This window comes from Lynx rufus, unplaced genomic scaffold (assembly GCF_022079265.1).
Source record: "Lynx rufus isolate CCGP_SWC_20201006 ecotype Redwood Valley unplaced genomic scaffold, mLynRuf1.p SCAF_8, whole genome shotgun sequence".
Taxonomy (NCBI): Eukaryota; Metazoa; Chordata; class Mammalia; order Carnivora; family Felidae; genus Lynx; species Lynx rufus.
Genome location: NW_025814896.1, coordinates 129,341,907 through 129,356,971, shown reverse-complemented (window position 1 = coordinate 129,356,971; position 15,065 = coordinate 129,341,907). Strand labels below are relative to the sequence as shown.

Here is a 15,065-nt window from a genome sequence, read left to right as displayed (position 1 = left end):
TCTCTCTCTCTCTCTGCTCCTCTCCCACTCATGCACATGGACACGCTTTCTCTCTCTCTCTCAAAATAAACTTTAAAATATAAGACAATGCATTAAATCACAAGCTAATCAAATAAATTCTAGAAAGTCAAACAATGGAATATTCTACAACCATCAAAAGAGAATGAATCAAGACTATAGGCACTCATGAAAAAACCTTCAGAATAGATCATAAGTGGAAATAACAAGATGCAGAAAGGTATGCATCCACTTGTGACTTAAGAAGAGGGTAATGTTCAAGAGCACCCATTTGTGACTTAAGAAGAGGGTAACGTTCAAGAAGATATTTTGGAAAGATACATAGGAAAATGACTTAAAAAGATAGCTAAGGCATAAAGTTAGGGCAACAAGAATGAAGACAGAATTATCAGAAATATCCTTTTTTCTATTGCTGAATATTTTTATCTCATTGGATGTATTACTTCCTCAATTAAAAAACTAGTTCAGTGGTGTCTGGGTGGCTCAGTCGGTTGAGCGTCCAACTTCAGCTCAGGTCATGATCTCATGGTTTGTATTTGAGCCCCGCACTAGACTCATTGCTGTCAGCACGGAGCCCGCTTTGATCCTCTGTGCCCTCTCCCCCCACCTCCTCTGTCCCTCTCCTGTTCATGCTCCTTCTCAAAAACAAATAAACATTAAAAAAAACTAGCTCATGATAATTTAATCAATAAGAATGTAAGGGCTATTTTCTATATTAAATATTACTGTCAACATTTCAATATACCCAGCCTTACAGATCATAATCAGTCTGGTGCCACCTTACACACACATATGGCATCTTTTCCAAATTAACGTGTGTCCTTGTGGGAGAAAAAGGGATGGAATGAAAGGGAAATATCAGAAGTGTAGATTTAAAAACAATCTCTGAAAACTCCTGCCAAAAAGATTTAGGTCAAACACAACTCCCAGTTTTAAAAGCTATTCTATTTGATATTTTCATCGTCTGAAATAGAAACACAGTCCCTTAGGACAGAAGCAAAAAAAATTTACTATTTTTAACAACTCTGTCAAGTCCAATAACACGGTTTGAGAAAACATGGTTCTCTCTGTAATAAGATATCACTGGTGGGGGGAAAGTTTCCTTTAAGCTTTTAGCTACTAGTCATTTGGGGGGGAAATTAATCTAAATAGGTACCACAATCACTACAACCAAATTAATTCCTAATGGGCCTAAAATTTCTATATGAAAATATAACTATCAAAGTAGTGAAAAACAACATGAAAAACTCTTATAATGGTCTTGGGAATTAAAGGTCTTTCAAAGGATGACACACAAGATAGAAACTATAAAAGAAAACAATCAAAATCCTTAAAGATTCTGAACAGCGATTTGAAAATCATACATAATAAAAACTTGACAATGTGGTCAAAACATGTAAGAGATGCAAAGGGTAAATGTCCTTTATGCACAGAAAGCTCTTAAGAATCAATAGTAAAAAGATCAACACTAAATCTCCAGGACAACAGGCCAAAGAGGAACAGAATTCACAGTCCAGAAATTTCCACCTGGAAGGGACTTTGAAGCTTTATCATCTAATCAGGTCCCTCATCCCCAAACAGAGCAAAGTCATGCAAAGCATATGGCCATTGCCTAAATGTGCTAAAAATTTCCAGAACTTGAATTCACAGGCCATCTCATAAATCCTTTCTAAGAGAAAAGATATACAATCTTACAGATCATCAGCAAGAAAGACTGGGAAAGTATGCTGGAGAAAAGGGGTCACGAGAAAGCTGATGAATATTCATAACGTAATTATCTTTCTGTATTCAAGCAATAAGTAACTGTGCCCCGTGGAGGACAGTCAATCTGCGCCTGTGGTGATATATTTTGTAAAGTAAAGAACAAAACCAACAGTGGAGTCTGTGTATTCTGACTTCCCCCCTCCCTCTTCTGGAAGAACGTGGAATTACTCTACCTGGCCAGATCCATGCAGCTATCAGTGAGGCTGGTAGAAGCGTTAAAGTACTCTCTGCTGGCGGCCAAAACCAAGTCAATACTTCTTTCATAACTGACCCTGCACTGGGTCTTTCCTTTACGGGCCGCGCTAGCTGGCGGATTTACGGAACAAGCACTGCAGTGCATCATGTGACCAGCTAAGTGGATGTTTTCAAGGCGACTGGAACACAAAAGGCTTTCTGTAAATATCTGGGGGAAAGAAGAAACTGGAATTAGCCTCAAAGAGGGCAGATAACAGTGCTTCTCGCGAAAACGAAGGCTCTGATATCCAAACGAAATAGATTAAAAAAACATTCATCGTACAGGTAGCAGTTGCACAAGTGATACTGAATGCACTAAATGGCAAGGAAGTACGCTTTAAGTGGTTACTTTTATGTCATGTGAATTTCACCTCAATAAAACAAACTCATCTTTTAGGAAGAAGAAATCGTTTAACTGAACGCACTAATAGGAAGCATAATACAGTTGACCCTTGAACGACACAGGGGCAGGGGTGCTGACCTCCCCACGCAGTCAAAAATCCCAGTATAACTTTTGACTCTCCCAAAACTTAACTCCTAACAGCCTACTGTTAAGCGGAAGCCCCAGTGATAATATGGACAGGTGATAGACACATATTTTTTATTTACTGTATTCTATAACTATTCTTACACTAAGGTAAGCCAGAAGTAACATTAAAATCACAAGGAAGAGAAAACACATTTACAGTACTGTACTCACCAAAAACAAAAACAAACCCGTGTATAAGTAAGTAGACCCGTGTGGTTCACACCCATGCTGTTCAAGGGTCAACCATACCTCAATGTGTACAATGAACATTTGAGTCAAATATCTGAAGTTCAGGTTCATTAAAAACAGGATTCCTTAGACCTACTGTCCCATACTCAACAGGGCCTACTCTGCTTAAACTATTTATAATAGTTCAATTTTTAAAAGAAAATCGGGGTGCCTGGGTGGCGCAGTCGGTTAAGCGTCCGACTTCAGCCAGGTCACGATCTCGCGGTCCGTGAGTTCGAGCCCCGCGTCAGGCTCTGGGCGGATGGCTCGGAGCCTGGAGCCTGTTTCGATTCTGTGTCTCCCTCTCTCTCTGCCCCTCCCCCGTTCATGCTCTGTCTCTCTCTGTCCCAAAAATAAATAAAAACGTTGAAAAAAAAATTTTTTTTAATAAATAAATAAATAAAATAAAAGAAAATCTCTGAATATGACACCTATAATTTATGACTGCTTAATGCATCTGAATTCAGGCTTACATACTAGCCAAGCTGCAAATATAACATGGACTTTTTTTTTCCAATCTGCAAATTAAAAACTACTGAAATAAAACAAGAGCCACTGATAGAAGGTAATCATGCAAACACTGTATTCTACTAGGCAACTAATAGCATCAATATAAAATTTACTGTATAACTGAGATTATGTACTTATTACTTAGTCCAAAAAAAGTCTTAAAGAGATTCCTTTAAATTTACACTAATAACGTCAATATATAATTAGTATAACAACTTCCCCAAGAATGTTCTTCCCTCTTAGGACTCCTCTGTAGGATAAGGATAGCACAGAAACAGAAGCAAGAGTTGAAAAAAGTAGATTTCATGGAGAATAGAGTTTTCTTATAATTAAGGCGACTACCCAATTTTCATGGGATCCCCTCCTTTTCACTTGTTTCTAGGCCTCTAGGGAAGGTAGTATTTTCAGACAGGCCTTTATTGAAATGACTGATAAGGATAATATTACTAATATCTACATGGGATCTGCTATAAAATACGTATTGTGACAGAAAGCAAATTACCAACAAGCAGCTGTAATCACTTACAGGCGACAAGTGAAAATGGCTTAATCCAAGGGACCCAAATGACTTAGATATGACAGTTTCTCTATTCCTTTGGGTTATTCAAGTAAGCCATAGAGAGTTAATGCCAAGTATTGAAAAATATAATTCACTCACTCTAAAATTTAAGTTTTTGCTAAAATAAACAATATAGATTTCTGCTCTACCTGCTGTATCGAAATGTTTAACATTTTCAAAATTGTGCCATTGAGCTTTCGAATATCTCCCAAGTATTGTTGAAAACTCCAACATAATAGCCAAGACTCAGTAGGATAATATAGCATAACTTAAAAGGTACTAAAATAGTATTTAAAAATGTAAGTTTGAAAAAAAAATGTAAGTTTGCCAAATCTGTATTACCTTCCTCTATAACCATTTCAAAACTGTTATAATATGCTTTCAAATGTTTTCTCTAAGAACTGAGACTAATGGCCAGAAGTCACTAAAATATCAAAGTCTAATAAAAAGGTGTTAAAATATAAAACAATTCAATATGTCAAGCTGTTATGCAATTATACAAGAGCTAGTTAAGTGTAATATACTTATTGCCAATTTTCCAATGAAAATCAAAAACAGGAAAATAGCAAAACAATGCCATCCCAACTTAAAAACACTACTGCAGACATATTCATGATGGTTAGGTTTTGGATCCCATGTGAATATAGACTTTCTCCTGGAACTGGATTTCAAGTTTTCACTTTAGACACAAAGGGGAAGCTCCTGGCAGTTATATGTACGTGGTCTGAGACTATAATCATCAATGTAAACTCCATTCTCATTCAAGCATTTAAAAACCTGAAGTTCAAATATAAAACCATTTCTCAACAGTCTATATTAGCACTGTTTTGTTAAAATCACCTTGAATAAAAATGCCAACCAATTTCACAGAATACAGACCTATATTTATAACTCTCATCAACAGGTCATGCTTTGCGATGTCAGAGCAGAGCAACACAAGAAATATTCTATACAATTTCATGTCTGGTTTATTGACAGAAAAACTCAAAACAGGAATCTGCTTTTAAACTATCTCTCACTAAAAGTGGGTTAGCTGGATCATTTTTCCACACGGACTATGTATGAGTAATTGGGTGGTATGACACATACCTTCCAAAAATAATCATTCAATCCCCTGGGCTACATTCCTAAGTCAATTAGCAACCATATCTTAAGTCTCCTTTGTGTTCTGGACATTCCAATAAGCACCGGGGCACAAGAGGATGAACATGAATACGATAATGCCTACCCTAGGGGCCCATGACCAAAGGGAAGAACCACATGTGGAAACAAGTTACCGCATTTGAAAGACCATAACAGAGACAAGTTACATGAAAGGACAAAGGAAGGCATCCTAGAGGGCATAATTAGTGAAGTGAGTCCTAAAAATTACCAGCAATTTTCAGATAAAGGGAAGAGGGATACATCCAGGCAAAGGGAACGATGCCGGCAGAGTCACAGAGACGTGAAGCCGCATGGCGCGTGCAGAGTCAGGGCAGATGTGGTGGACGTAGCGAAGGACGGGGTACACGGCGACCCTTGCGTGTGCAGAGTAACACAGGGGAGAGCGGACGGGAAAGCTGGTGTGCTGTGGCTTTCTCTGCCACGCTAACAAGCACGGCTACTTTCTGATGCTGAATGGAGCAAGCAGCAAATGTGAAGAAGGGGCGCGTCACGAGAGGATGTGTTTTAGAAGAATGCTCGGAATCAGTGTAGATGAGAAATACGGAGGTCGGGAGACAAGAAGAATTACAATTTAGCAGAGATGAAGACAGGACAGATTTGACAGACCTTTCCCAGGTACATCAAATACGCTTTAGTGACCAGCAAAACCGAGAAGCGAGAGGAGACAAGGATGTGTCCCTTGGCCCCACTGGGGAGGAACGCACTGAATAACAAAGACAGGGAAGACAGGTGGGGAAGCACTCAGCTTGGAGAGCACTACCAGGGCGCCTGGCTGGCTCAGGCCACCAAGCGACAGGCTCTTGATTTCAGATCAGGTCATGATCTCATGGTTCCTGAGTTCAAGCCCCGCTCCGGGCTCTGAGCTAACGGCACAGAGCCTGCTTAGGATCCTCTGTTTCCCTCTCTCTCCGCCCCTCCCATACTCTCTCTCTCCCTCTCAAAAATAAACAAACTCGGGGGAAAAAAAGAAAAAAAAGAAAGCACTACTCCCTTACTCAATAGTATTACTTATAATGAAGCCTATGGTCATCACCTTTGTGTCCGATAAACACACTGTAACAACGAAACCTTCCGAATTAAGAGGCAATAATTCCCATGTGCAGAGTTACCTCATAGCAAGCATCAGAATCCAGGCAGGTGTAAACATTCTGCTGCATAGTTAACATGTCCTGCAACAACATTCTCCAATGAGACTCACTGACGGGAGGCTGCCTGTGGAGGGCGGGGAGGGAGGGAGGGAGAAGAGGAGCAGAAGAAGAAAATAACTCATGAAATCTCTCTTCGATTGGCCAAAAGCAACAAACAAACAAACAAAACCATCGGTGTCACCATTCTATGTGCCACACAACCCGCAAGTGATCAACAGATATAATCTCATTTGAATTTCCAGGAAACAACTTGGATCCGAGGAAGAGTTGAGCGGCTCTGCATCAATGCTAGAGGCTTCCAGAGCTGCCTCGGTCACAGGCCGCCTACACTCCAAACCGGAACAGCATTACGTGATAACAGCAAAGCTAAACAAGCTGTGAGTTTCTGAGACAAAATAAAGCACAGCAAGATGTAGCAGGGACAGCACTTGGACACCAGAGTACTATTGCAGATTCATCTTCATCATACCGCAAGGCCCCACAGGGGATGCTCTGGACCCCGCCCACCCCTGGCGTCCGTCGAGAGGCTGGGGACCCCGGCTCACCAGCAGGGCAGCGCCAGTCGCTCCTTCCAGTGGGGTCCCTGCGGCACTCCACAGAGCGACCGACCGGGCACCACAGGGGTTATGCTCACCCGGGTGACAGCCCAGGTGCCAGGCGACAGAGCCTTAGAGGTTAGTGGCAGGAGCTGCCCTGTCGGCCTCAGGAGGAAGTTTCATGCCCCACAAGAATCAGTATCTTTCATAACAACTCCATAGGCACAGTTTTCAGGGTCTCCTCAAGGACATGTCAGTGACCACCCTCAGTAAAGCCCAAAGCACAAAGCCCCTCTCAGGTTTCCCAGTTCCTTTCCAGCTCCTCCGGGTCAGAAGCAATTTACCAACCAGGGATCAGTTTTACACAACCAATGAGGCATGCACAATCTCACTGATCAAATACCATTTTATGCTGGAAACCAGGGTTACAGAGTTTGAGAAGTCAACGGTTCACATGGTCTTGCAGCAGGCCAAAGGGGTTTGTTAAAAATTTCACTAAGAATCACATATTAGCTGCATGATTATGAACACTGAATGTTCCTGAATTTCAGTTTCCTCACTTAAAACCCATCTTGGAAAGTGATAAAAAATGGAGATTAATTCTTATAAAACACAGGCATTGAAGCAAGATGTTCTTAAGTTTAAAAACAAGCTCAATCACCTATATGGATTTGAAGAGGTCTCTGAATTCCTCTGAGCTACAGATTCCCTTTTTGTACGTTGTGAGGATTAACTGAAACTAGAATGTATGAAGAAACACTCCCTCCGTTTTTCTGGTATAAAGTAGTATTCAATAAATGTTAATGAATGAATCTGAAAGTTACAAACACATTTCTTTGGTTTCTATAGTTATATACACGATTGCTAATATTGTTTAGCAGGAAAGAGAAAGTTCTGTAATTCTCTCTGCCTCCCCCCAAAGTTCACCTTCGTTGAATATACATGAATTTGGAATCATTATTTGTTTACTTGCTAGTCTTGTCGTTCTACATAATCATGAATCTCATTGTTTGAAAAGGGCAGGTTTTGTTTTATTTTGATTGGCATTTGTCACAAACCAACTGACCGTTTCTTTACCACACATCTTCTCCCTTTTTAATGCATTAAGAACGGGACAAATAGACTATTTGTGTATAATATCATTGCTATAGGGACAGCCTGTGTTTGGGATCATTGTCGTCAAATCTCTGGTATCTAGGAACTTTTTCACCTAAAATTTTTTATAAGCATATGCTTCATTTACTTACAGTAGCTTGTATTTATTACACAAAACATATAACTTGTATCCCATATGCAATAAAGCATAAGAGAATGCATTTTTCCCCCAGAAAAAAAAAAATGACACATTTGCACATTTTCCAGGATCATCCCTGAAATGTGTCCATTACTTAGACCTTGGTAGGTTGAACTCTGTGGCTGAACTTCAAAGAACTGGAGGGCTCTTTCAGATTTGGCTTGCAGGTAAATAAGTTGCAAAATGTTTGGAGTGTCCATCTTGCACCAGCTGGATAAAATCAAACCTAAGCATTGTCTAGCTGAATCAAATTCTCATAGTCCAGCTGTTCTTCTGGAAGCCATCAACAATGGGACAGATGGTATTAATGTTTTCTCACACATGGCTAGCCATAAGTACAGGTTCTAATTGAAATAAATTATAAGACATTATTTACAATGGCCTTTGCAGAATACATTCAGTAAATATGAACCAAAAGTAGAACCTGAAGGCACTATACCAGATTTGCAAATTAACAGAGAGATCCCTAAATACAAACATGATGTATTAGTTACAGCCCTGGAACAAAGGAATATCTTCCAGGGAGAAATAGCATTGCATTCAAGATGGTAAAACTTGATTTGTGTAGATTCAATGAAATCTGCTACCATTTAAAATATGCATAAGGATATTCCATAGATGCTGAAGGCCAAGCTATGGTAGCATACATGAAATAATTAGGATTCACTTAAAATTAACTAGTTTGAAAAAAAAAAAAAAGAGGCCATATTCTCTTACATATTCAAAGTAGAACAACCATGAGAGATGAACTATAAGGACTTCAGAAGTATTTGAGGGACTCAAAGGAAGGACAGGAAGTAATATAGCTGCAAAAGCAAGGCTTTCCTGAAGACAAGGTTCTAGAGTCAACATGATCAGAAATATTGACCATTTGTTTATAGTTTTTAAAAAAAATCTTAAGGGGCACCCGGGTGGCTCAGTCGGTTAGGCGTCCAACTTCGACTCAGGTCATGATCTCACGGTTTGTGAGTTCGAGCCCCGCATCGGGCTCTGTGCTGACAGCTCGGAGCCCGAAACCTGCTTCGGATTCTGTGTCTCCCTCTCTCTGTTCCTCCCCAGCTCGCGCTCTGTCTCTCTCAAAAATAAATAAAGACTAAAAAAAAAAAAATCTTAAGACTTGAGTTGCGAAAACTTTTTAAATTATTCATTTAATAATTATTGGGAGAGGACCATCGATATATGAGGTCCTTTATTAGATGTATGGGAACTATAACACTTGCCCCAGAGAAGCTTATGATCTCAAAAGGAACATAAGGCACACACATCAATCACTATGAGTACACTAGTGAAAAAGACAGAGATAGGGAGAGACAAATACAAAATGCCAGGGGATTTCTTAGGAAGGAGAGTTCCTTGAGCAAACCACCAAGCGGTTTGCTACTGTTGACTGGGACAGGATTCCTGGAGACATCTGGGTGGTGTATGTTCACCCATCTACCATCTCAAGGCTGTTATTGTTTATAAGTAGGTCTGAAGGGTCTTAATGCCCTTACAGTCCCACCATAACTATGTGGCATGTGGCAGGTTGGCTCTCTCCAGCTCAGACCTTGACAGAAAGGCCTAACTTATGTATTACCTACAAAAAACACACTTCAAATACAAAACCATAAATTAATTAAACGTTAAAGGTATACCATGCTATATACCAAAAGACACATCATGCTAACACCAATAAAAGGAAAGAGAGAGGAAAATTGTATACAAGGAACTAGAGCTGTCTCTATTTGCAGATGGCATAATATTCAGGAAAACCTACTGGAACTAATGCAGGAGACCAGCAAGGTAGGAAGACACAAGCTCAATATATATCAAAATTTTAAAAAATATATTTTAACACATACCAATAACTCTATACACTAGGAATGAGCAATACAAAAATGAAATTAAGAAAATAATTCTATTTATAATAACACAAGAAAATAAAATATCAGGAATATTTTATGGTACATGAATATTCATAGCTTTATCTGTAAAAGCCAAAACTCAAAACAACCCACATGTCCCTAAACAGGTGAATAGGTCAACAAAGTGTGATAAAAGTACAGATCAGTGGTAGTCTACAGTAGGGGTGAGGGAGTGATGGGGAGAAGCTGAAGGGAGGGGAACATAAAGAGGCAAAAAGCAGCTTTTAAGAGTGACAGATATATTTATTACCTTGATTGTGAGATGGTTTCCTGAGTATATACATATATCAAAACTTAACAAATTCTACACTTTAAATATGTGCAATTTATTGTTGGTCAATTATAACTCAATGAATTAAAAAAAAAGAAAAGAAAAATACTACTATTTTTAACCATATACAAGTATTGATTAATTCTGTTCATTACTTACTTCCGACCAGTATGCCTGGTCAATCTGACCATCAGCGCGCGTGCCTCTTCTGAACTAGACTGAGTGTTCTTAACAAACGAAATCGGTTTCTCAAGTCCGTGTTTCTCCAAAAGCTCTGACACACTTAAAGTGAGAAAAGGATATTTTAAATTTTTTTTAATGTTTTTATTTATTTTTGAGACAGAGAGAGACAGAGCATGAGCAGAGGAGGGGCAGAGAGAAAGGGAGACACTGAATCTGAAGCAGGCTCCAGGCTTTAAGCTGTCAGCACAGAGCCCAAAATGGGGCTCAAACTCACAGACTATGAGATCATACCTGAGCTGAAGTCAGACGCTTAACCAATTGAGACACCCAGGTGCCCCGAGAAAAGGATATTTTAAAGTCTTGTTACCAAACCAAAAAATCCAAGAATCTTATACATGTAGCATTTAGGTGTTTAGTATTTAAAAAAATATATAGCATACAGAATGACCCAATTTTACAAATTACATTAATTCTCAGCCAAAAAAAGTTAACAATTATGTATCCAATTTTATATCCCATACTCTTATGACAGTGTACTTAGAACTAGTAACTATTTTTTCAAAAGTATGACATATCTTTATCTAAAAATAGTTTTTGTAATTTTCCTGTACTCTAAAAGCATCAAATCAGTAAAACAAGCAAAATCTATCATTTCAATACGAAGCTTTAACTCTGAACAAACCTGCTGAGTAACTTATTATAGGCAAGGCTGTTAGAAAAGCAATAAACGGGACGCCTGGGTGGCTCCGTCAGTTGGGCGTTCAACTTCAGCTCAGGTCACGATCTCGCGGTCTGTGAGTTCAAGCCCCGCGTCAGGCTCTGTGCTGACAGCTCAGAGCCTGAAGCCTGTTTCTGATTCTGTGTCTCCCTCTCTCTCTGACCCTCCCCTATTCATGCTCTGTCTCTCTCTCTCTCTCTCTCAAAAATAAACAAACGTTAAAAACAAAAAAAATTAAAAAAAAAAAAAAGAAACAATTTTAGAGTTGGAGCCCCAGAAATACCACAAGGCTTAATCTCCCTCCAAAATCTATTCTATAAAAATATAAAATATGTCACAAATTTTGTCTCATATGAATCGTCTTGAGACCTGGTTTGCCTCCCCGAACCTCCCATTTATGAATTAACTACTACTGGACTCACAGAGTGACTGGTTAGACTTCACTAGCTCTTCTTAAGAACAGGTTTCATGGGTCATGTCACCTGGTATTAGGTATGCTAAAACATTTTCCAGTAATTGGTGGCTATGCAGTGGAACAGAAATAAAAAGTCCTTATTTTAAAAAATGACTTAAACTAAAGAGGCAAAGGCATGGGTACCATCCAGAAACTGACAAGGGGTTACTGTTTCCTTGAGGTTCTAAGAGCATAATGTGACATCAGGACCACTCATGGTTATGCCCAGGGAACATATGTGAAATATACCGTGTTTATTTTACTGTATCTTTGTGAGATAACTGTTCCCAATTTCATTAGACGAAAAAAATTGTAATCCTCAAATTTGTAAGGAATGATTCTATAGTGGTTTAATCCACTAAGCTTTACTCAAAACGATGCTCAACTTTTCAGGGACATTGGGGACAGAAGAAACACAGCCAACCTAAAATAAGCAAAACTTGAAAACAAAGAGCAAGCTTGATTTATTAAGCATTTTTCAAGAAAAAAAAAAAACTATAACTTTCAGAACACAAAGTAACACCTCTCAGTCTAGGCAATAACAAATAGAGGAAACAGAGGTCTGGAGGCAACTGAACAATTAATTCTTCATTAAACTCCCATACATACACAGCACATAAAAACACTGTTTCCTTAAATACAACTTGAAACATTTTTATACTCAAGCCCCTTAAATTGAATGAATAAAACTTCTAATTAGTAGACTCCAAATTATACACTTTACTATTTTATCACCACTATAAAGTGATGGTATTACCTATTATTCTATAATTATATATATTGGAAAAATTCTTATCCCTAAAATTTTAATACAGATATTTAAAAATTACTCAAGCATCTTCATATACACATATAAATACTAGTAAACAGCACATGACTTCCTAAATACTAAATTGGGAAATTTCAGGCTCCAAGACAAAGTTTAATGCTTCATTTTGACAGTAAAGGATATGACTACAGAGTTACTTGAAGGCTTTAGTGCAGTTTGATCTAGTTCAGATAGTCCATCAAGTGCAATATGCCCAAAAAATGAAAGTCAGGAGTATAATAAATATTGTTTGCTGAAAGATACAGTCATTGCTGCAGAAACTAACATTTCTGTGTAGGAGGCATTTTAAAAACTTCATCTAACGTTAATCCCATAATCTCCATGAGTTTGAAATTCTAAATAAGAAAGCCGAAGGCTCAAATATCACAGAGCCTGTAAGTGGCAATGCTTGGATTTGAACACAGGTCCGCCAGTCTTCAACGTCCAGGCTCTTACTACTCTACATAGGCTAGCTGTACATTTGCATTAAGAAAATGCACTCAAACAGAAAGTCAAACTGGAAATACACTAGACATACTAAAGGTAGTATTTCTTGGACAGACCTCCTCCCTCAGCACAAAGCCAACAGATTCATTTTTCTCACCTGAGAATTTGTTCCAGTTGGTCGACCATATCATGAAGAGCTGCGGTTGCCTCGGTTTTAGGACTAAAGGATTAAGAGGAAAAAAAATTAAAAAGTTTCAGGAGTAGCTTCTTATATGAAATATAAGACTCAATGAAGTGAAAAAGAGAAACGATGTTTCCCTTATAGTTAATATACAACAATATTACACTGCCTGGGCAAAATTTTAGTCATCTCCTGAATGCATTCAGCCAGCATCTTTCACAACTCAAGAGATGAAAATAAAAAAAAAAAAAATACTGGACTAGAATGATATTCTCTATTACTGATTAGCATGATATGGACAGGTATTTACTGAAGAACTTTTTGTTCAATTCTGCTAAAAGCAACAAAGAATTATAAGTCAATTTTAGTCTTTTCTTAAAAAAAAAAAGAGGTAGAAAGTAAAATCACCATTTAGTTCTGTTCTTTTAACCAAGAAAACAGGTTAGGAAGCATGGCCCTGCACATTGGCTTTCTCCTCCACCTGTCTATATCCCTACCACCCCCTAGAAGTTTCCATCAGGATTCTATATACTCAGAAGATTTCTTCTATGTCATCATTCCCTCTGCACCCACTTCAATATTAAGGAACCAAAAAGAAGCAAGGCTATCATGTAGATAATCCCTGGAAGGTAGTGGAGATAAAAAGCAAGGCCTCTCTGAGGAAGCATGTGGACAGGGGACTAGGAGAAACATTATCATGGCAAACATCATACACTAATACAAATGTGGCTGGTAGATTTAGTATGGAACAACACACGTACAAGTGAATGCAGGGATTTGGCACAAAGGCTGAGACACTACTATTAAAGTCCCCTTCCATCCGGTACAACTCTGTGTCCCTAATATGGAGGGACTGCCTTCAGCCGAGCAGCACCGCACCTGATGCTCTCCAGTGCGCCCCACCCCAATGATGCAACTGAATCCCAGCCAGGTCTTAGGGTTTTCTTAGTAAGATGACCGAATAAAACTCTTCATCTGAACTTAGAAAATTAAAAATGTCCTAACTTGAACCCCCAAAAATACTCACTATAAAACTATCAATCTTTCCTGGTCTCAATCTATTTGGCAATTATTTGTGCAATTTACAAAGATTACACTATCCTTTAAAACCAATTTGAGGCCTTGACCTAGAGTGTTAAGTTAGGGTATGTTCCACTTAAAGTCCTTCAGAAGGTCAATTGTCACAGCTAACTTCTATTAACCCACAACAGTAATTTCTTAACTATCATTGTGTAGTTCTACAATAAACATTTGTCACTGACTTTCAAGAATATGGTGTTCCTCCGTTGTGAATTGATAATTCACGAACATAATAAGTTTTTTTTTTTTTTCAGCCAGCTGGAACATGCTGCCTACGTAAGGTGCAAGAAAAATTAATGAGGTTAAATAAGTGTTCATTTCATGGCGAAAAAACACATAATTTACCATTTGGTAAATAATCATGTAACTGCTAAAAACAAACAACTAATCACAGGAAAATACAAACTGACAAACTTGGCATGAAGAAAAAAGAGAACCTCAGAAAATACTCTGAGGCTCTGAATTTTAGTATGGGGCTAATTTAAAATGACATGTTATTTAGAAAATTATAAATGTGAAATATAATCATTAAGAAATAAATGGAAAACAAGAGAGTATCAGGCTATTTTTTTTATTTACAAAAAAAAATCTGTTAGATCAAATATCATTAATCTAAAGCCAAGATAAAGAGACATTTCTTAGCCTAGACACTCTTCAAAACCACACTAATTCTGTAATGTAACTGTAATGTCTACATTAAAAAAATGTTCTTTTAATATCATTCCACTGATACTTTACAGTAGGCAAATTACTGTTCAAAAATTAATAGATAGGCTCTAGTTGATATTTATGCTTATTTGATCTTCCTGAAAAACAAAGTCTAATACATTTATTCCTAAAAATTACAACATTACTTGGATGTCAATGAGTTTGACTAGCAGATTCAAAGACCACAACAGAGGCACAAAGCTGAAAGACAGACCATCAAGTTTCCCAGCTGGGCCATCGAAGGGAAAAAACTCCCATCACTCTGCTTTCGGACACAGATGTTAAGAGAGGCCTCTGCATCTCTTGTAACCCTCTGCAAAGAGTAGT

General features: G+C 38.3%; 1 protein-coding gene across 1 annotated transcript in view; it reads right to left on the bottom strand.

The window, feature by feature from the left end:
• The window catches only part of NBAS (NBAS subunit of NRZ tethering complex), a 334,006-nt gene that overhangs the window by 169,575 nt on the left and 149,366 nt on the right, over nt 1–15,065 (bottom strand). Inside the window, exons 27-30 of the mRNA XM_047068027.1 lie at nt 12,927–12,989; nt 10,319–10,441; nt 6,116–6,218; nt 1,956–2,185 (exon numbers count right to left, since the gene is read on the bottom strand). Of these exons, the coding sequence (XP_046923983.1) occupies nt 1,956–2,185; nt 6,116–6,218; nt 10,319–10,441; nt 12,927–12,989 (519 nt within the window). The remainder of the gene's footprint in view (nt 1–1,955; nt 2,186–6,115; nt 6,219–10,318; nt 10,442–12,926; nt 12,990–15,065) is intronic.